Here is a 24,311-nt window from a genome sequence, read left to right as displayed (position 1 = left end):
AAAAAAAATCGATTCTTGGCAAAAAATATGAGTGATCACAGATTTTCACTAGTTTTGCAATTGGAGCGTTATTTAAGGATCTACGGCCGATTCTAGTTTTCTTATATAAAAATCGATTTTTGGCAAGAAATATATGTAAGTGGTCACAGATTTTCACTATTTTTGCAATTGGAGCATTATTTAAGGATCTACGGCTAATTTTAGTTTTCTAATATAAAAATCGATTTTTGGTAAGAAATATGAGTGATCACAGATTTTCACTAGTTTTGCAATTGAAGCGTTATTTAAGGATCTACGGCCGATTTTAGTTTTCGCATATAAAGACTGACTTTTGATGAAGAATATGAGTGATCACAGATTCTAGTTTTGCAATTGAAGCGTTATTTAAGGATCTACGGCCGATTTTAGTTTTCGCATATAAAGACTGACTTTTGATGGAGAATATGAGTGATCACAGATTTTCACTAGTTTTGCAATTGGAGCGTTATTTAAGGATCTACGGCCGATTCTAGTTTTCTTATATAAAAATCGATTTTTGGCAAGAAATATGAGTGATCACAGATTTTCACTAGTTTTGCAATTGGAACGTTATTTAAGGATCTACGGCCGATTTCTCACATAAAAATCGATTTTTAATCGAGTGATCACAGATTTTCATTAGTTTTGCAATTGGAGCGTTATTTAAGGATCTACGGCCGATTTTAGTTTTCTCATATAAAAATCGATTTTTGGTAAGAAATATGTGTGATCACAGATTTTCACCAGTTTTGCAATTGGAGCGTTATTTATGGATCTACGGCCGATTTTAGTTTTCTCATATAAAGACTGACTTTTGATGGAGAATATGAGTCATCACAGATTTTCACTAGTTTTGCAATTGGAACGTTATTTAAGGATCTACGGCCGATTCTAGTTTTCTTATATAAAAATCGATTTTTGGCAAGAAATATGAGTGATCACAGATTTTCACTAGTTTTGCAATTGGAGCGTTATTTAAGGATCTACGGCCGATTTTAGTTTGGAAAATATGAGTGATCACAAATTTTCACTAGTTTTGCAATTAGAGCGTTATTTAAGGATCTACAGCCGATTTTAGTTTGGAAAATATGAGTGATCACAGATTTTCACTTGTTTTGCATTAGGAGCGTTATTTAAGGACCTACGGCCGATTTTAGTTTTCTCATGTAAAAATCGATTTTTGGTAAGAAATATGCGTGATCACTGATTTTCACTAGTTTTGCAATTGAAGCGTTATTTAAGGATCTACGACCGATTTTAGTTTTCTCATATAAAAATCGATTTTTGGTAAGAAATAATGAGTGATCACAGATTTTCACTAGTTTTGCAATTGGAGCGTTATTTAAGGATCTACGGCCGATTTTAGTTTTCTCATATAAAAATCGATTTTGGCAAGAAATATGAGTGATCAAAGATTTTCACTAGTTTTGCAATTAGAGCGTTATTTAAGGATCTACGGCCGATTTTAGTTTGGAAAATATGAGTGATCACAGATTTTCACTAGTTTTGCAATTAGAGCGTTATTTAAGGATCTACAGCCGATTTTAGTTTTCTCATATAAAAATCGATTTTTGGTAAGAAATATGAGTGATCACAGATTTTCACTAGTTTTGCAATTGGAGCGTTATTTAAGGATCTACGGCCGATTTTAGTTTTCTCATATAAAGACTGACTTTTGATGGAGAAGATGAGAGATCACAGATTTTCACTAGTTTTGCATTTGGAGCGTTATTTAATGATCTACGGCCGATTTTAGTTTTCTCATGTAAAAAGCGATTTTTGGTAAGAAATTTGTGTGATCACAGATTCTCACTAGTTTTGCAATTAGAGCGTTATTTAAGGATCTACGGCCGATTTTAGATTTCTCATATAAAGACTGACTTTTGATGGAAAATATGAGTGAACACAGATTTTCACTAGTTTTGCAATTGGAGCGTTATTTAAGGATCTACGGCCGATTCTAGTTTGGAAAATATGAGTGATCACAGATATTCACTAGTTTTGCATTTGGAGCGTTATTTAATGATCTACGGCCGATTTTAGTTTTCTCATGTAAAAAGCGATTTTTGGTAAGAAATATGCGTGATCACTGATTTTCACTAGTTTTGCAATTGAAGCGTTATTTAAGGATCTACGGCCGATTTTAGTTTTCGCATATAAAGACTGACTTTTGATGGAGAATATGAGTGAACACAGATTTTCACTAGTTTTGCAATTGGAGCGTTATTTAAGGATCTACGGCCGATTCTAGTTTGGAAAATATGAGTGATCACAGATTTTCACTAGTTTTGCAATTAGAGCGTTATTTAAGGATCTACGGCCGATTTTAGTTTTCTCATATAAAAATCGATTTTTGGCAAGAAATATGAGTGGTCACAGATTTTCACTAGTTTTGCAATTGGAGCGTTATTTAAGGATCTACGGCCGATTTTAGTTTTCTCATATAAAAATCGATTTTGGCAAGAAATATGAGTGATCACAGATTTTCACTAGTTTTGCAATTAGAGCGTAATTTAAGGATCTACGGCCGATTTTAGTTTTCTCATATAAAAATCGATTTTTGGTAAGAAATATGAGTGATCACAGATTTTCACTAGTTTTGCATTTGGAGCGTTATTTAAGGATCTACGGCCGATTTTAGTTTTCTCATATAAAGACTGATTTTAGTTTGGAAAATATGAGTGATCACAGATTTTCACTAGTTTTGCAATTGGAGCGTTATTTAAGGATCTACGGCCGATTCTAGTTTTCTCATATAAAAATCGATTTTTGGTAAGAAATATCACAGATTTTCACTAGTTTTGCAATTGGAGGGTTATTTAAGGATCTACGGCCGATTTTAGTTTTCTCATATAAAGACTGACTTTTGATGGAGAATGAGTGATCACAGATTTTCACTAGTTTTACAATTAGAGTGTTATTTAAGGATCTACCGCCGATTTAAGTTTTCTCATATAAAAATCGATTTTTGGCAAGAAATATGAGTGATCACAGATTTTCACTAGTTTTGCAATTGGAGCGTTATTTATGGATCTACGGCCGATTTTAGTTTTCTCATATAAAGACTGACTTTTGATGGAGAATATGAGTGATCACAGATTTTCACTAGTTTTGCAATTGGAGCGTTATTTAAGGATCTACCGCCGATTTAAGTTTTCTCATATAAAGACTGACTTTTGATGGAGAATATGAGTGATCACAGATTTAAGTTTTCTCATATAAAAATCGATTTGTGGCAAGAAATATGAGTGATCACAGATTTTCACCAGTTTTGCAATTGGAGCGTTATTTAAGGATCTACGGCCGCTTTTAGTTTTCTCATATAAAAATCGATTTTTGGTAAGAAATATAAATGATCACAGATTTTCACTAGTTTTGCAATTGGAGCGTTATTTAAGGATCTACGGCCGATTTTAGTTTTCTCATATAAAAATCGATTTTTGGTAAGAAATATGAATGATCACAGATTTTCACTAGTTTTGCAATTGGAGCGTTATTTAAGGATCTACGGCCGATTTTAGTTTTCTCATATAAAAATCGATTTTTGGTAAGAAATATGAATGATCACAGATTTTCACTAGTTTTGCAATTGGAGCGTTATTTAAGGATCTACGGCCGATTTTAGTTTTCTCATATAAAAATCGATTTTTGGTAAGAAATATAAATGATCACAGATTTTCACTAGTTTTGCAATTGGAGCGTTATTTAAGGATCTACGGCCGATTTTAGTTTTCTCATATAAAAATCGATTTTTGGTAAGAAATATGAATGATCACAGATTTTCACTAGTTTTGCAATTGGAGCGTTATTTAAGGATCTACGGCCGATTTTAGTTTTCTCATATAAAGACTGACTTTTGATGGAAAATATGAGTGATCACAGATTTTCACTAGTTTTGCAATTAGAGCGTTATTTAAGGATCTTCGGCCGATTTTAGTTTTCTCATATAAAAAACGATTTTTGGTAAGAAATATAAATGATCACAGATTTTCACTAGTTTTGCAATTGGAGCGTTATTTAAGGATCTACGGCCGATTTTAGTTTTCTCATATAAAAATCGATTTTTAGTAAGAAATATAAGTGATCACAGATTTTCACTAGTTTTGCAATTGAAGCGTTATATAAGGATCTACGGCCGATTTTAGTTTTCTCATATAAAGTCTGACTTTTGATGGAGAATATGAGTGATCAAAGATTTTCACTAGTTTTGCAATTAGAGCGTTATTTAAGGATTTTCGGCCGATTTTAATTTTCTCATATAAAAATCGATTTTTGGTAAGAAATATGAATGATCACAGATTTTCACTAGTTTTGTAATTGGAGCGTTATTTAAGGTTTTACGGCCGATTTTAGTTTTCTGATATAAAATTCGATTTTTGGCAAGAAATATGAATGATCACAGATTTTTACTAGATTTGCAATTGGAGAGTTATTTAAGGATCTACGGCCGATTTTAGTTTTCTCATATAAAAATCGATTTTTGGTATGAAATATGAGTGATCACAGATTTTCACTAGTTTTGCAATTAGAGCGTTATTTAAGGATTTACGGCCGATTTTAGTTTTCTCATATAAAAATCGATTTTTGGTAAGAAATATGAATGATAACAGATTTTCACTAGTTTTGCAATTAGAGTGTTATTTAAGGATCTACGGCCGATTTTAGTTTTTTCATATAAAGACTGACTTTTGATGGAGAATATGAGTGATCACAGATTTTCACTAATTTTGTAATTAAAGCGTATTTTGGTAAGAAATATGAATGATCACAGATTATCACTAGTTTTGCAATTAGAGTGTTATTTAAGGATCTACGTCCTATTTTAGTTTTCTCATATAAAGACTGACTTTTGATGGAGTATATGAGTGACGAGATTTTCACTAGTTTTGCAATTTATTATTAGTTTTCTTATATAAAAATCGATTTTTGGTAAGAAATATGAGTGATCACAGATTTTCACTAGTTTTGCAATTAGAGCGTTATTTAAGGATCTACGGCCAATTTTAGTTTTCCCATATAAAGATCGACTTCTGATGGAGAATATGAGTGATCACAGATTTTCACTATATTTGCAATTGGAGCGTTATTTAAGGATCTACGGCCGATTTTGGTTTTCTCATATAGAAATCGATTTTTATGGAGAATATGAGTGATCACAGATTTGCAATAATTTTTAAATTGGAGCTTTATTAAGGATCTACGGCCGATTTTAGTTTTCTCATATAAAGAGCAACTTTTGGAGGAAAATACGAGTGATCACAGATTTTCACTATTTTTGCAATTGAAGCGATTTAAAGTTTCAAATTGTTCTCCTAATAAAATAAAAACACATTTTATTTACTATTTTTTTATACACTTACATTGGTATGTTTTATTTGTATTTAAATTTTAAATTTCTTTTGTTCATTATTTCCAATGTTATTTCTTGTTTTTTTTTTTTTTTTTCTACAGAAAATTTCTTTTCTTTTGTTTTTTTTTTAATTTATAATTTTGTTTTGTTTTTTTATAATAAAATTATTTTCTAGATTTTAGATAATTAATTTTTTTCATGTTTTTTTGAGGAGTTTATTTAGATAAGTATATAATAAATGGGCTCTGAATAATATTTTGTTTAGCGTTCATCAATCAAAGTTTAATTAATACTTATTAAACTAATAGCTTAAAATTAAAATATTTTATTTTTATTGGTTTCTTTTATGGAGCTCATTCAGTAATTCATACTTTTAAAAAATGATGTCCGTGTATTTTATCAGTAAACCGAATGAGCTTGCGGATTTAATTGTTGGTGTACTTTAATGTAATTGTTATTTTAAAAACGTGTTCCTGTGTCATTTATAATGCAATCAATATATTGGTTTGAATTAAGTTACAACTATAGTTACAACTTAAAGGTATAAGGAATTAGCAAAAAAGTTTTGTTTTATGGTTTGTGATTGGTTTTTTGTAAGTTTTAGTAATTAAATGAAATTGTTGGTTTTTTTTTTTTTTGTTAAATTATAATAAATTTTAATTTATATAAAAAAATATATGTAATGAAAAGTGTCATGAAATCATTTCTGCTGAATAGTAAATATTCGCGTCAATTACTTCCACAAGACAATTCAAGGAAAGTGTGATTAGAAAAAGGGGAGGGAGGAGGTTGCTTAGAGAAGGCTAAATAAACTAGCTTAGTAACGGTTGTAGCGACCGCGACCACGGTTACGCGGCGTTCCCTTGGCGGCACCACCACGGGCAGCAGGTGTCGCTGCTTTCTTGGCAGGTGAGGCTTCAGCGGAAGCGGGTGTTGAGGGAGCAGCAGCAGTCTTGGTGGCGGTCTTTGCGGGTGTTTCTGCTTTAGGTGTTTCTTTGACTGGCTCTGGCTCGGGTTCGGGCTCAGCTTCTGCTTCAGCCTCGGCCTCAGCTTCTGGCTCGGCTTCTTCTTCAGCTTCTTCTTGGGTTTCCATTTCTTCGCCATTCTCTTCGGCTTCAGCACCTTCACCACCTTCTTCGGCGCCCTCACCATTTTCATTCATTTCAACATCCTCATCTTCACCGGTGGCTTCTGAGGGATCGTATAATTCACCTTCAGCACCTTCGGCGGCTTCGGTCTTTTCACCTTCACCGTTGGCAGAAGCTTCAGCTTCTTCCAACTTGCGCTTCTTGCGTTCGCTTTCTTCAATGGCGGCGGCAGCGCGCTTTTGAGCGATCTTGGTGTCGCTGGCCTTCTCGTTGATGAATTTCAAGAAGTTGCGGTGATGGGTGACAGTGCGAGAGTGCACTTCGACAGTCTTTTCGTTGTCGAAGAATTTGCCACACAATGAGCACTCGAAACATTCGAGTTTGGTGATGAGAGCGGTACCAACTGGGCGGGTCCAGTTGTATTTGGGCAAACGGTTGTCGACTTCCGTGGGAATCTCATCACCATCATGGAAATCCAGAATGCAGTCTTCAGGATCGACGGGCAAAGCAACTTCTTCTTCGCCTTCTTGGGTTTCATTCAATTCTTCACCCTCCTTGGTCTCATCGGCACCCTCTTCACCTTCTTTCTTGGCTTCAGCATCTTCACCTTCGGCTTCTTCGCCTTCAGCTTCTTCTTCACCTTCCTTCTTGACTTCGGCACCTTCACCAGCTTCGGTGGTCTTCTTGGCAGCAGCCTTCTTCTTCTTCTTGGTGGGGGGACGGACATCCTTCAATTCATCCTCCTCGGTGAGAATAGGCAAGGTCTGACGTTTACGTTCTCCAACCTTGGTATTCTTCTCGGCGGCCTTAATCAAATGTTCGGCAGCCAACAAATGGGTATCGTAATCAATACGAGTGGCGAATTCCTTGTTACATTCATTACACTTGGGATGCAAGAATTTCTTCAATTGCAAATGTCCCTCGGATTTACGATGGGCCGAGATATGACCATGGAAGTTCAAATCGCACATGGTGCAGTAGTCCAACTGACGTTGCTTGCTCTTGCCCATACGCTTCAAGCGATCCAATTCAATGGATTTCAATTGCTCAGCAATCTTGGCTTCCTGACGGATCATATTGGCCTTTAGACGATAGCTTTCTTCAATACCTTCGCGCATCATTAAATGAGTGCGTCCCTTGATGTGATTCTCAAATGAGTTGGCATCCCACATGTGTTTCTTGCAGAGATGACAGTAGAACATATCGTTGGGTACATTGGCATAGGGAGACTCTTTGCTGTTGTATTTTAATGGAGTTTTTGTTTTTTTTTTTATTCATCCCCAAAAATTAACGTTAATGGAGAAAAAATAAAGGAGAGATAAAAGAAAAGAATTTCATTAGAAATGTTTGTCGATAAAACTTATATGGTTTTTTGGTTGTTTGATGGTGATATGATGAGGAAGAGGGAATTGTGAATAGTATTTATAAAAGAGAGGTTTTAATTTAAATATGGAGTTATAGTTTAAAAGAAAATTTCAATTTCTTTGATGATATTTTAAATGGTTTAAGATATTCTTGAGTAGTTTGGTTGGGAAATTACGGAAAAAATTTATTGCTTTTCAAGGAGTTGCGATGCGGAAGAATGCACCTTTTACAGTATTTTCGTTGTCAAAGAATACGTCTTTCAAAAACCAAACAAAACATTCGAGTTTGCTAATGAAAAGTGGACGAACTGAACGAGTTATGTTGTATTAAGGCAAATTTTTGTTGACTTCATAATTATGGAAATAGAAAATGAAATCCTCAGGATCGATGGGATGCAGTTTGGTTTGAAAATTACAAAACTATGCATAATCTTTAAACTGATTCATAGACTTGTTTGTCCGATGTTTGAGTTTGAGGTTTATCCAAACCTAAATCTAATTTCAGTTCATTTTTTTATAGAGAAGTTAGAATTACTATCGCAGTAATAAAACCAGAGCTAAAGAAGGCTTTAACTAGCAATTTAATAAAGTTGAGTAATATCTTTAGTTTGCAATTCAAAAACGAAACTTGGTTTGCAAAATCTACTTCTTAATAGGACTCGAAAATAAAACAGTTGTATATTTAGGGCGCTAAGTCCACGAAATCAAGGTTCGATATCAAAGTCTTGCATCGTCAAACTTAGAAATGAATTTACTTGAGATTTAAACTTCTTTTCTTCATTTCGAGAATTTATTTCTATTATGTTAAGTGCGCCAAGTCCACGAATCAAGATTCAATATCAAGATTTTCAATTGTTAAGTCCAGAAATGAAATCTGAACTTACGAGAGGCTTTATCCAGCAATTTACTTGAGATTTAAACTTCTTGTCTTCATTTAAAAAATTTGTTTCTATTTTAATGATTAATCAAGAAAATTTATTGAAGTATGAAAAGTTAAGTCTACGAAATCAAGATTCAATATCAAGGTTTTCAATTGTTAAGTCCATAAATTTAATCTTGACTTCCCGAGAGGCTTTAAAGAACAATTTACTTAAGATTTAAAGTTATTTTTCTTTATTGCACAGATTTGTTTCTATTTTCATGATTGATCAAGAAAAGTTATTGAATAATGAAAAAGTCAACGAAATCAAGTTTCAATATCAAAGTTTTTTAGTTGAAAACTGGACTTACGAGAGGCTTTATCTAGCAATTTACTTGAGAATTTAGAATTATTCCCTTCTTTTCGTAAATTTGTTTCAATTTTCATGATTGATCAAGAAAAGTTCGAGCTAAGTTCAAGAAATCAAGTTTCAATATCAATGTTTTTTAGTTGTAAAGCCCAGAAATGAAAACTGGACTTACGAGAGGCTACATTTCTTATCAAGACTTAAGGGAAACCAGACGCGCAAGAACTTTATATAAGTTCTATCAAGACTTGAAGGAAAAAAAATTGCCTGTAGAAGCGCTAAGCCCACAAAATCCAAGTTCATTAACTTGGTTTTGAATTGCTTACGAGAGTCTTTATCTTTATGTATGGTTTAAGGACACTTAGGCCAAGAAATGAAGGTTCATTATATAGGATTTGAGTTGCCAAGCTTAAACATGAAACCAATGCTTATAAGAGTCTATCAAGACGTAAATAAATATGTTTAATTCCATGAAATAAGGCGTCTGTTGCAGGCGCCTTAGCGCATTACTTCAAGCTGTAATTTATATTACTTCTTTGACATTTAATGCTATGGAGTATACCGCCGAAAGAGGGCGCTGTAAAAAATAGTTGTTTTTGATAGATACTAAAAATTTATCATAAACTGATGTTCTTGTTGATAGGCAGCGTTTGGGAATCGAACCAAGTTCTCACTTACTAATTCAAGTTTGACACTTCGGCTACAGTTACTTGGCTTAAGGGAAACTTTATCCAGCAATTAACTTGATATTTAAACCTTTTTTATCACTTCCAAATATTCTTACGGAATTTCGTATAATTTTTAAATCACATAAGTCTTACAAAGAGAAGGTATAAACCTATAAGATCTCAAAGAACTTAATACAGAAGAACTCTAGAATTCATAGTAATTTGCACTTCAAATTAATAAATCCAAACTCTTTTACAACTGAATAATCAGTTAAACCACTTTCAAGAATATGCTAAACCATTATTTTTTTTCAAGCTGAAATAGTTAAATAATTTTTTATATATATAAAATAGTAATAAATATATAAAACCCCAATTTGTTATTTTGTTAAAAAAAAAGAGTTTTAGCAAAAAATCCTTAACTATGCATACATTAACTACAAAACCTTTAAAAACAATTAACATTTTGTAAAAAATATAAATAATATAAACACAAGATTCTTAGCTAAAACTCTTTTTTAAACATATAAGAAAATAATAATTAAAAAAAGAAACTTAAAGTTAACATAAAAATAAATTGTAAAAAAAAAAATTAAAAACTTTTTATTATAAAAACTGCAAAAATAACCTTCTTCCCCCCTTTTAAAAGCTGGTCTAGTTAAGACAACATAACCAAAACCCCCAAAAAAACAAAGAGTTTCTTTTAGAATAATTAAAAGAAAACTCTGCTGCTCCCTCCCTAAATATAAGAATATTATATAATATGGCTTATATATAGTAGTAGTAGTAGTCAAAGTATAATATAAAATTATTTTGAAAAAAATTATGGAATTATTTATATAAAAAAAATACATTTAAATATATATTTTTTTGTATTTTGTTTTCAAATGGAAAAATTATTTTGAAAAATTTTGTTTTGTTTTGAAGATTTGTTTTTTGTTTAAAAAAGGCTTACCTCTCAGTTTTCTTATCGCCAGAAGCGGAATCCTTCTTTTTATTGTTGGCATTTTTAGCCAAAAGTTTCTTTGCACGATCAAAGGCATTCTGTTTACGAATGCCGCCACCAGCGCCGGGCTTAGAAGCTGATTTAGGACCAGCACGGTTTTGGAAACCTCCTTGACCACGACGATTATTAGGACGATTGCCACCAGGACCACCACGATTGACCATCTGTTTTAGTTTTTTAAGTAGTATTTTTCGATTTTTGTATTATTTTGAGTTTTAACAAGTTATAAAGCGCACACATTTTGTTTTAACAAGGTAAAAAATAGTTTATTTTTTTTAAGAAAATTTTTAAATTTTATAGTTTAAACACACATTTTAAAATGATGAGAGAAAACAAAAAAGAGATTGTTTGGTGTTGTGGGTGGTAAGTAGTTGTAGTAAAAATTAAGGTTTTGTTGTTGATATTTTCAAATACAATAATACATTTTTTTATTCATATTTTTATATATATAGAACACAGCAGCAGTTTTAGAAATATATTAAATTTTTACATTTTTATACATTTTATACATTTTATTTTGAACGAACGTTGTTGTTGGTGGCGCATTTTGTTATTAAACAATATTAAACAATATTTTGTTTTGAATGATGGTCAATACGTTGAAAATAAGTGGAAAATAGTGGTGGTGGTTTTATGGTTTGGTTTTTTTTTTTCAAAAAAAAAGGCAATCATATATCATGTTATATGGAATATAAATATTTGTTGTTTTTTTAGGCGTGTGGCAGAAATATTTTAAGATTTTTATAACATTTTTGTTGATTTTTTTTTATGATTTTTCATTTAAAATTAAAATATATAATAAAATATTTTAAAAATTTTTTAAAATTTGTTTGATTTTTCAAATTTTTTTTGTTTTTGTTATAGATTATAATTGAGAAACCCAATTAATAATTGTTATTAGTTTTACAATTTTACACATATTTTTTTGTTTAAAAAGAACAATAATTTAAAATCATTCATATAAAAAAGTGACATTTTTTGTTGCAAACAACATCATATTTTGATCACACACATTTGTTTTAAGCAAAAAAAAATAAAAACAAAATAATATAATAAAAGTTGTACACAATTGTTGGGCAGATATATATAAATATATAGAGATAGATACGTTTTAAAGTACATAACAGTACAGTATGGATGTTGGCAGTAGGTTGAAGTGTGTAGCAGAGATTAAGTTGAATATGGCACCAGTTGCATTTATAATATATTTGTATAAGCACGCACACACAATGGGAATCATCACAAGAATTATCATATCATAATATCAATCATATCAAGATCATTTTATAGCATTTCAAGGCGCGTCCATTTTGTGTTTGTTTATTTTGGTTTATTTGCAGTTTATTTTGCAAAATGTTGTGTTGCATAGAGTTTGTTAATGTTTCGTTTGTATGTTAATTGTTAATAAAATAACAAATCGTAGAACAACAAAAGTCGTGTGTTTAGTTGTTTATACAAAAACGATTGTTGTTTAAAATTGCCCAACACCCCCATCACATAATTATGAATTTATTTATGAATTTTTTTTATAAAGTTTATTAAATATTTTAACAGAAATAAAAAACACCAACACATAAAAAATACGTGTTAGTTTTGTTTTTTTTTTTTTTTATATGCGTTAAATAGGTGTTTAAAGGGGCAAATAACAACAATAACAATTGTTAACACAACGACCATGTTTTTTTGAAACAGACAAACCAATGAACAAACAACAACAGCAATGTGTTGGCAAAATTTGCAATTGTTTTTTAATATCAGGTTTGATATTTATATAGGCATCATCAGATTTTATATGTTTTTTTTTTCATAGTTTTCAAAACCATCATCATCATTATCATCAAGAGAGGACCATCACACAGTTTTAGAAATCACAACAGTTGATGTTTTAAAAAATATTGATGCATTTTGTTTGTATATATTTTTGTAAATTGGTTGATTTGGATGACGAAATAGTTGTGTGGCACAGAAGTAGTTGGGAGTTTGTGTTTTTTATCCAAAAAAAAGAACACCAAAATTGTTATCAATTCAACATTTCATTTTGAAGGGTCAAAATTGAATATTATTTCGTGTTTTTCAAACATTTGTTTGTTTGTTTTTTTGAGAGAGAGAACATGGAGAAGAGAGAATAAAATAAAAAAACAATTTATAATTAGAAAAGTTTTGGAAATTATCCAAAAAAAACAATAATAATAATAATGGTAGAATTATATTTGAATCTTAAGTTGTAGCAATTAAATTACTAAATTATTTATTTATTATGTAATATGACTAGAAAATTTATTTAAAATATTATTATTATTATTAAAAAAAAAAAGAATTTAGGTCTTAAAATTAAATCTCTATTTAAAGTAAAAGGAAAAATTAAGAGGTTTTTTTCTTTAGTTTAAACAAAAAAGAAGAAAACGTTGTTGTACAAATATTTTGTTTACTAATATTTAAAATGTAGTAAAAGAACTTAATAAAAGAAAACTTGCTTGCAAAACGTTGAAAATAAAAAAATTAAATTAACTAGACTTACGACAAAAAAAATTATAAATTTAAAATTAAACTTAAATCTAGTATAAAAAATACATAAAAGATGGTATAAAGTAAAACCTATTCAAAATAAGTTCCTATAAAGAGAAATGCGGTAGAAAATTTCAAAACTTTTATGTAAATATAAGAGTCTAAAGGGGGTAGTATGTTTTTAAACCAAAAGGAGAGTGTGAAATGGCTTAAACTTTAGTTTATCAATTTGAGTTAATAATATGATTCTTTGGGCTTTAGATATGAGAAGAAATTTACTGCCAGGTTTAGGATTTACTCGTAAAGTTTGTTAAAAAACTCTCCTTAAATTTTAAACTTTGGTAAGAGAAAGGAATTGAACGAATCTTGCAGTGTTAAACATACACTGAAACAGCCATATGAAACTTTTGCTGAAGCAGGCTCCAGGATTGTAGTAATCAATCTGATCTGATTCTCATATCAATAAGATGAGAAGAAATTTACTCAAAAATTGGTTGTTTATTAAAAATGTAAATCGTTAGATGATATTCGTTATTGAACAGAGATCTAAAACTTTTTAGTTTAATTTCGATATCGAAATGTGTTTGTGTTATTTCGGAGAAAAAAAGTCGTGTTTATGAAAAGTAGTTATTTCACACATTACTTGGTAGTGAGTGGTCGTTATGAAACACATTTTTTCTAGAACTTTTTAGTTTAATTTCTATTTTGAAATGTGTTTGTGACACAAACATTTTGTGTTATTTCAATGAAAAAACTCTTGTTTATGAAAAGTAGTTATTTCATACTTTACTTGGTAATGAGTGATCGTTATAAAGCACATTATTTCGTTTAGTATAACCAAAACTCTGGAACTTTTTAGTTTAATTTCGATATCGCAATCCTTTTGTGTTATTTCGGTAAAAAAAACTCTTGTTTATCAAAAGTAGGTATTTCATACATTACTTGGTAATGAGTGGTCGTTATAAAGCATATTATTTCCTTTAGTAGAACTAAATATGTAGAACATTTTAGTTTTATTTCGAAAATATAGGTTTAGATCGCTAGGCAGTCGTTGTCGGAACGAAATATAAATTATTTTATCAACTAGTTGAAATAGAATCCAGAGCAACTTGCAGACTCAAGTTTAAATCCAAACTTTGGCAGGAAATACTTTCAAATTGTAATAAAATTTTAAAAAATAAAAGAAAAAGTCATGTTTAGAACCCATTATGGAATATAAACATTTTTAAAGCCCACTCAACTTTATCGTCCACATTATAATCAAATTTATAAAAAATCTCTTGTAAACATCATCTTTTTAACTCACAAGTTTGAAGTACTAGTATATGGGACTTAATTAATACTCTTAAATAAATTTTTACGGTATGTTTGAGTTAGATCGAAATTTATGAGCATTTTCAGTGTTATGTTTTTAATAAATTTTTGCAAAATTCTAAATATATTGTGAAATTTAAAGTAAAACATGCAGATTTACTTTTTAAAACATAAAAATTAACATTTCAATAATTTTTATTTAAAAAAATATTGCCTCATAAAAGGATAATAATAAAAATTATTAGAATATAACAAACGTAATCGTATAAATAAGTTTCTTCTTCTCTTTTGGAGTAGTTTCCAGTCTCCTTTTTAAAGTTATCATGCATTTATGGTGTTATCAGGTTTCTTAAGCAAAAAAACCCTTAATAAGGTGGTGTTTTATTTTTAAAAAAGTGCTTTAATATAAGGGATAAATAAACAAAACATAACAGTTGTTGTTAAAAAAAATAAGGGTTCATATTAAAATCCCTTAATAATATTTAAGATATTTTTCAAAATTTCCAACAACCCTTATAAAACATAAAAGTTTTTCTTAAGCAAAACCGCATTTTCTTTTTTTTTAATTTGTTAAATAGAAAAATACCTATTTTTTCAAGACTTATTAAAATATAATGATAAAAATCATATACATACCGGTGCACCACGTTGTCCACGATTACCCATATTGCCACCACGGGGCATATCCAATAGAGAGGGAGGATTTTGATTACGGAATAGATTGTTCAAAAGATTATTGGCCAAATTGATGGCTTGGGCATTCATGCCTTGACCACCTTGACCGCCACCACCTTGGCGCATATTGCCACCAAAGTTACTGGGACCACCGCTTTGTCCTTCCCAGGGAGACATATTCATGTTGCCACCCATGCCGCCGCCACGATTGCCACCACCCATGGGACCACCGCCATAATTATTACCGCCAAAGTTGCGATTACGATTTTGATTGCGGAAAGCCATTGTTTTGTTATTTGAGTTGTTTTGGGTGACTTGTTTAACGCTGGAGTTAAAAGATATAAAAGAAATAATTGATTAAAATTTTAATTTTTTCTAAGGAAATCTAAATTTTAATATAAATTTAACACAAAAAACACGAAAGCATACCTTGGACACATGGTTGTTAAAAAGGTTTTTTTTTGTTTAAATAAATAAAACTAAATTTAACTAATTAAGGGAGGACAAGACAAGGGGACAATTTAACTAAATTTAAGCTGAAAATAAATAAAAAACAAAAAACAGCGCACAAAACAAAGCACACAATTTTTAAAAGAAATAAATTAAAAAAACTGATCATTTAAAGCAAAAAATTTTAATCTAAAATATACAAATTTGTTAAACACAACTCCAGCTTACTTTTTTTTAAAAAATTTAGTATGTACACTTAGGGTTTTCTTTACTTTTTTTAAATATTGCACTAAATTAAATGGCAATTAGAAGAAATTAAAAAGAAATCACAACGAGTTGTTTACTAAAGCAGAGTTAAAATTAAACTGATGTAAAGAGTAGAGTGTGAACAGAAATTAGAAGAAAATATAATGGTTTTTATAAAGAGAGAGAAGCGCCATAAGAGTAAAAAAGAAGAGGGTTAGTTTTTGTATACATATAGGGGTGGTTTAATTGCTAAAGGAAGCTGTCTATGAAAAAAAGGGAAGTAAGTAATTGTAGTTAGGTAGTCAGGTATAGAAAAATATAATAGGTAGATAGAATGTTTTAACTGATAGATACACAATTTTATGTTATTTTTGTTGTTTGTTAAGTTATATTACAAATAAAACCGGTTTTGTGTTAAGAACTGGGTTTAATCTAATATACATATGTTTTGAGTTAATAGCTAAAGGTTTTCTAGTTCTATTTTTAGTTTTTAAATCTCAGGAAATATAAATAAAATTCTAAATAATTTTGTAGTTTTATAAACTTAGTTAGAAAGTAGGTAGATCAAATTTAGGGCCTTTTTTATATTTATATTGAAATTAAGAAATAAATCCCAAATTTTTTGTTATTTTCAATACAAAATAAGCAAGCAAGGTGCATAATTCTTGAACAAACTCTTTTACAAGATTTACTTAAGATTTTCAGTTTACAGAACATACTGTATTGTTTAAATACCTACTTAAAACAAAGAGATTCTATAACAAAATATAAAACATTGTTTTCCTTTTTTAGTTTCTGAATAACTCTCTAAATATTTTTGCAATTTTTCGAAATTTTCTTAAATACTTTTTGGTAAAACATTGAAAAACCTATTGTTTTTGAACTAAATTAGCAAATTTGTTTTGTTTGGGAAGTTATTCTAAAAGATTCTTTGAAATACGTTTAAAAAATACTTAAACCAAATAAAATTCTAAATAATTTTGCAATTTTACAACACTTTCTTAAAGAGTCTTTCGCAAAACATTAAAAAAGTACTTAAAACCTAGTTTTTCTTTAAACCCTTTGAACAAAATTGTTTTTCTTTTTCTGATTTTAAACAAATCTCCACATAATTTTGGAATTTTAGAAGATACCTATTCCAAAAGATTCTTTGAAATACTAAAAATACAAAAGTTATTTTAACAAAATTTTAAAAATTGTTTTGTTTTCTAGTTTCCTTTAGCAGTGAGAAATCTTCGGAGGTGATTAAGTCTTGAACCAAATAGCTTACCAAGATTAGATATCACATAGTTGCCAAAGAATCTAACGGTTAGAGAGGAGCATTTGTAAAGATGGAAGAAGGCTGTTACTTTCTTTTTCCTTATCTTGCAACTGCAACAGTATTCATTTACTTTACTGAATGTTAGTTTATTTTAACAAAACTTTAAAAATTGTTTTGTTTTCTAGTTTCCTGTTGCTGTGAGAAATCTCCGGAGGTAATTTAGTTTTAATCCAATAATGCATCAATATTGGATACTGAAGTAGTTACCAAATAATCTGCTACTGTTAGCGGTTAGAGCAAGGCATTTACAAAGAAGTTGGAAGACCGTATCTTCCTTTTTTCCTTTCTTTGCAACTGCGACAGTATTCATTGAACAGCCCGCATGCCAGGTTAGCGCCCAGTTATTACTGCCTACAAGATCAAAATATCCCATCTATTCTGGCTTAGGAGTTTTTCTCATTGAAAAAACGACCTTAACTTGGCCCCTCTACATGTGACCAAATTAAACCATTTAATTGCAGGATTTTGAAGAAAGAACCAGACGATACTACTTTTGAATAGAACCCAACGCAACCCCTTTCTGGCTAGTTCATCGGCCTACTTAGGATAACCCTAGCTAAGTAAATTCGTTTGACTAATAGTAAACAAATCTCCGCTAATTTTGACAACTTTATAGGTATAATTTCAAAACTATATTAACTTAATAACCAAATTGTCAGTTTCAGGGTTAAAAAACGCATAAATTTCAAATACTTTTGAAAAAAGTTTGCTCACGTAGTTAAATAAAAAGATCAAATATTACAAAAGCAAATTTAAAATTTCTAAAATTTAAATATTTTTAAAATAAATTGCGAGTTGCTAAAAAGCCAAAATAACAATTAAAATTTTGCAAAATTTTCCAAATTTCTTTGTTCTTTTAATTTAAAAACTTAACACAACACTTCTACCACTTTTTAACTTTATAAAAAAACAGGTTTTTTAATAAATGTAATTCACGTTTTTTCTCAATCCCCCCCTATTTCAACAATCAAAAGATCATTAACACCGGCATTTTTCCATGAATAATTCATGTACTTGACAAATACACCAAAAGAGAACTATCAAAATAAAAGAGAAAAATATCTACAAAACTAAAGAGCGAGAAATTACACAAAAAAAAACAAGCAAGCAAAAGCAAACAAAATGGCGCGCTAGAGTATAGATTTTTAATAATGAATGGAGAAATAGAAAAAAAACTTAAAACGATGACGTGCAAATATTTTAAAGATTTTCTACAGAAAAAAGCCGGCCGGTTCGAAAAAATAAAAGCCAATTTCTTTAATACAAAAAAACTTTCTTTTTAAAACAAGTTATTCTTAAAATAAATAGAAAATAAAAAAACATTTAATTCATAAACAAAACGCTAGCTAACTGTACCCCCTTGAACATGTTTTTTTTTCTTATTCTTTCTAACAAACCAACAAATATGAAGGGGTACACATTTCTAGATCTTTTTTCAACTACAAAAAACGAAGCAATGAAAAAAAAATGTGACTACAACCCCAGACACACGAGTGAAAAGAAAATTTATATATAAAACAAAAAAAGTTAGTAAATTAGGATTATATAACTAAAGTTAACTAATAATTTAACAAAATTACTTAAATTTAACTAAATAAAACACCAGAAATCACAAAAAATCCCCACTTTTTCTAAATATAAAAAGAAAACATGACTCATTTTTTCACCCATAGACAAAGGACAAGAATTTTTAGAAAAATATATTAAAAATCAAACTTACCTTTATTTAATTAAAAATTTACAGCCACTAATAAACTGTTTCTTTAAAATACAGTTTATTTTTCTTATAACAAATTCACTTAATTAATTAATTTGTAAAAATACTTTTTTTCTTGGTTGTGTAGTAAAAAAAAACCAAAATGGCTGCTTTTCTGTTCTACACCTCACTTTTTGTATGTATCACTTGAGAAAAAGAAAAAATTCAGTTTTGTGAAGCAGCCGATATAGAAAAACACAACTTCACTTGACGAACGACAAACAATTACTCGTGCACTGTGAATGGCGCTCGCTGCGTATATCGACTTTTGTGTAGAGAAAAAGTACAGCGTTGTCAACTTTAAAAAAACAAAAAACACCAAATTGAAAAAAAAAACGCGTATTTCACGCAAAAATCACTAAAAAAATATTTTCCAATTTAAAAACAAAAAAAATATACATATTTCTAATTTGTTCTAAATTCAATAGATTTAAGGGGAAAAAAGTAGTAAGACGATAAAGATGGTAGTAAAAAGTAAATATATATATAAGGAAGAAATAGTGTTAGCCATAAAAAATAATAAAATTGTTTAAAAAATTTGGCGATATTTTAGTATAGGAATTAAAATTCGAAATTTTATATCAAGAAGTGTCCGGAAAGCGCTTAAAATATTTTGTTCAATAATACTGTCGATCTGTGGAAAAGGGTTTTAATTTTTATACAATTTTTGAAAATTTCAAATCGGTCCTATCCATTCCGCTAACTAACTAACTAACTAACTAACTACTAACTAACTAACTAACTAACTAACTAACTAACTAACTAACTAACTACTAACTAACTAACTAACTAACTAACTAATAACTAACTAACTAACTAACTAACCTAACTAACTAACTAACTAACTAACGAACTAACTACTAACTAACTACTAACTAACTAACTAACTAACTAACTAACTAACTAACTAACTAACTAACTAAACTACGAACTAACTAACTAACTAACTAACTAACTAACTACTAACTAACTACTACTAACTAACCTAACTAACTAACTAACTAACTAACTACTAACTACTAACTACCTAACTAACTAACTAACTAACTAACTAACTAACGAACTAAACTAACTAACTAACTAACTAACTAACTAACTACTAACTAACTTAGCTAACTAACTAACTAAAACTAACTAACTAACTAACTAACTAACTAACTAACTAACTAACCTAACTAACTAACTAACTAACTAACTAACTAACTAACTAACTTAACTAACTAACTAACTAACTAAACTAACTAACTAACTAACTAACTAACTAACTACTACTAAATAACTAACTAACTAACTAACTAATAACTAACAACTAACTACCTAACTAACTAACTACTAACTAACTAACTAACACTAACTAACAACTACTAACTAACTAACTAACGAACTAACTAACTAACTAACTAACTAACTCTAACTAACTAACTAACTACTAACTAACTAACTACTACTAACTAACTAACTACTAACTAACTAACTAACTAACTAACGACTAACTCTAACTAACTAACTAACTAACTAACTAACTAACTAACTAACTAACTACTACTAACTAACTACTAACTAACTAACTAACTAACTAACTAACTAACTAACTAACTAACTAACTAACTAACTAACTAACTAACTACTAACTAACTAACTAACTAACTACTAACTACTAACTACTAACTACTAACTAACTAACTAACTAACTAACTACTAACTACTACTAACTAACTAACTAACTAACTAACTAACTAACTAACTACTACTAACTAACTAACTAACTAACTACTACTAACTAACTAACTAACTAACTAACTAACTAACTAACTAACTAACTAACTAACTAACTAACTAACTAACTAACTAACTAACTAACTAACTAACTAACTCTACTAACTAACTAACTAACTAACTACTAACTAACTAACTAACTAACTAACTAACTAACTAACTAACTAACTACCTAACTAACTAACTAACTACTACTAACTACCTAACTAACTACTACTAACTAACTAAGTTTTTTCAAAATAATGCTCATGTTTCAGTTCACAGGATAGCTTTTATCTTATCTTCTTGAATATGTACATGTGTTTTGGTGATCTTCTTCTAAATAATTAAATTAAGATATTGCTTTTTTATCTTCTATACAAGATAAATCCCAAATGTTTGTAGGGATGATTTGGTTTAAACAGATTAAATTTCGTTTGTAAATTTGTTCCACAATTAAGACATTGCATGTTTGTATATGTAATATTAAAAAAACTTTAAGTTTCAATTATGAGTTTTTTACTTTTTCTCTACAAAAAATCGCTAGAATTCTAGCAATTCGTTATATTTCACACGAAAACTTTTATATTGGCCACATTGTTGGAGGTGGAGAATTAATAAATAGTTAATTTTTGTAAGCAACTAGTTGGTAACGCGAATAGGGCATTGCCAGGTGTAAATAAACAAAAATTAGTGCTAAATAATGAAAATTGCGGGAACTTTTATAAAATTTGATAAAAATTAATACAAAGTGTAAAATATTACAATTAGAAACGGTGCTATTGGTGAAAATAAGTTAGTGTTAAAGCTTAAATGCTGTAAACCTAAAAAAATATGAAATTTACAACAATATGCAACTCAAGATCCAACAGGTATGATTGTTAAAAAAGCTAAGAATTTGTATTTGTAGTAGGAGACATAAAGTTTATGAATACTTAACTAAAATGTATTAATAATACCATATCTTAAATGGTAATTGTTTTAAAAAGCTTTTGTTATATTCTGGCACAAAAAATTTCTTGCTTCGGCAGGTAGCAGTTAGACGGTCTTATACAAAAAGATAAAAAGTAATTATTTACATGTTTGTGTGTGTGTTAGTTAGGTGATAAGAGGAGTCTTGCCATTGCAATAGGGTCTTAAACAAATGCATCTACAAATTTGAATAACTTTTATCTTGAGGACTTTCATGATAGTCAGATAGCGTGTAGATGAATGTCGCCGGAACAATTCGTTCACTGTCAACTTAAATCTACTTTTGTTAAAGGAATTTTGATATTTGTCTCTAAACAGGACGAATTCACTGACTGCTTTTGTTAAACCAGTTGTGACACATTGGCTTAATAAAAGCCTGCTAATTAGACTAATTCTTACTAACGTTTCTTTAATGTGGTGGACAAAAAAGTGTTGTTTATTTACCACCTCGGTGTACCTACCTGTTGCTTGGGCGTAAATGGGCTATAAGTTTTTTGCTAATTGAGCCTCATATCGAAACGTACATACATATGTAGTATACGAGGCAGCTTTCTACATTTAAGCGAATTGAATTGTCAGTTACAGGATATTAAACAGGACAAACAAAACAGGGCTGGGTATCTACATTGAAAACCCTGAATCCGAGATAGCGAAAGTCTGTGCTATAACGTAAAGTGTAAAATGAATTGGATTAAATAGGACTGTAAGTGAGCCCATATGGGCAACAGATCGTCAATAAAAGATCGAATGTATTTGCATACTTTCGTACATGCTATGAAGGGGAAGGGAACTTGGGAAAGTTAAAGTGATGAATGCAAAAGTATTCGATGCAACGAGGGTTGAATTAAAAAACGGATTCAGATAAGTGTAGAACCTATCAGGCTTTGGTCGAAATTAGATTAAAATATCTTGTAAGCTAGATTTTTATTCCTACAAAACTTGTTTATGTTGAATTGCGTCGCTAAACTGGTATAAAGACAGTTATGGGCTTTAAAGTAATGCTCTGAAGGGGGCTTTATATCGGGAGACCGATCTTTATGAAATTTTTATAAAACTTGTTTATGTTTAAATTCATAACTTACGGATATTTTTGAATTAATTATGAGCGTTAAAGTGATTTTCTGAAGTTGTCCTTATAAGATCAATTATACAATTTAGGGAGGGAAGTGTTTCTTATATGTTTGATAAGGACAATTATGAACGGACCCTTATACAATATCTGGGATATCTGTTTCTATTAAACTGGTTTCTGTCGAAAGGCTCCAATCCTCATAATAATTATTAAAGAGAATTCTGATTTTTGTCAAACTTTACGTTAAAGTGATTTTCTGATGGCGTCCTTATATGGGGGGTAAGGGTCATTTATGGATATATCCTCATTCTATCCTATCGGCAGACGGACGGATATGACTACATCGTTTTAGTATCTAGTGACAACCCATAATTTATGTATGTATTTGTTTTATAGTTCAAGCATTTTTATTAGGCTGGTCCATTGTCCAGGCGCATGTGCCAAATTTTACCAAATTATCTTTAAAATAGAGATCTATAGTTAAAATGTTTATATTGACAAAGAGATGAATTAATTTGGAAAATGATTCTGAGCCGATTTATATGTATTAAGTATGACAAATATTTCTATACGCTACCTACAACAGTACAAACCTATAATACCATCTAAATATAATGGTGTAGGGTATCAAAATGTTAAAAATACTGAATACAGCTGTTGCTAAGTTGAGCTTTTATAATTTGAAATCGGATTGTTTCGGAGCAGTGTTTTAAATTTCGTGAATACGATGCGATTACCCATCTGTTCGATCGGACAGCTGCGAACTGCCTATTTAAACTACCACTTAGGGTTACCCCTAGCCAGTGACTGTCCAGGTTTTAAGCTATTTCAACATGTACTTGTCCTATGAGGATGTCAATCATCATCCCATAGATTACTTAGAGACAGACAGTTTGTTCTTTAAGTATCCTCCCTATCTCTGGCTTACAAAGGGGACACTTCAATGTCTTTTACAAAGAGTACTTCCGTGATGAAAGACGAATTTGAGCCAAGCGTGTGGTTAGATATTAGGGGAAATCGCTGCCTTTTTTGGATGCATTGACTCTTTGTCGAACTGCTGGGTAATACTATACTTTACCTATTCTCAGTCTTTCAAATAAAACAATTTTTTTACCTTTTTCTTGACACATCATAAAATTGAGTTTTATTTATAATTTCTGTTTGTTTTTTTTTGGTTCCGTTCTTGTAATACAAATAATTATGCACATTTGCTTTTATAAAGTGTATAAATATAACAATATTACAACAACAATAACATATAATAATAATAATAATAATAATATGGTTATGAAATTTAAAATTTAAAAGTCGGATTTGATAAAATGAAAGTTTTTGGGATGGAAAATTTAAGGAAAAAAAACTAACATTTACTTAATTCTTAAAGAAAGGGTTTTAAAACAATTGTCTTTTGCTAGACCATCTAGGGTTCGAAATAGAATTTTAATCGAGATTACATTTTACCAAATCAGACTTTTAAGTATTTTTTATTAAAAATAATTTATTTATTTATTTTTAAATGTATAAT

At 29.8% G+C, this 24,311-nt stretch overlaps 1 protein-coding gene across 2 annotated transcripts; it reads right to left on the bottom strand.

Annotated features, from left to right (window-relative positions):
* Positions 1–5,558: 5,558 nt before the first annotated feature.
* LOC119609114 (zinc finger protein on ecdysone puffs-like) lies at positions 5,559–19,259 on the bottom strand. Of its 2 annotated transcripts, none has more exons than XM_037963811.1 (4): positions 18,952–19,259; positions 15,176–15,539; positions 10,670–10,884; positions 5,559–7,692 (listed from the first exon to the last, which is right to left on the bottom strand). In XM_037963811.1, the coding sequence occupies exons 2-4, from the start codon at positions 15,497–15,499 to the stop codon at positions 6,186–6,188; spliced, it is 2,046 nt and encodes a 681-aa protein (XP_037819739.1). In that variant the 5' UTR covers positions 15,500–15,539; positions 18,952–19,259; the 3' UTR covers positions 5,559–6,185. The 2 variants fall into 2 exon arrangements, with proteins under 2 accessions (XP_037819739.1, XP_037819738.1); XM_037963810.1 differs by lacking the exon at positions 18,952–19,259 and adding an exon at positions 15,644–15,750.
* Between the last annotated feature and the right edge of the window lie 5,052 nt (positions 19,260–24,311).

This window comes from Lucilia sericata, unplaced genomic scaffold (genome assembly GCF_015586225.1).
Source record: "Lucilia sericata isolate MDLA Ls3-8-SP2 unplaced genomic scaffold, ASM1558622v1 Contig000929F_arrow, whole genome shotgun sequence".
Taxonomy (NCBI): Eukaryota; Metazoa; Arthropoda; class Insecta; order Diptera; family Calliphoridae; genus Lucilia; species Lucilia sericata.
This window is presented reverse-complemented; position numbering and strand designations above follow the sequence as displayed.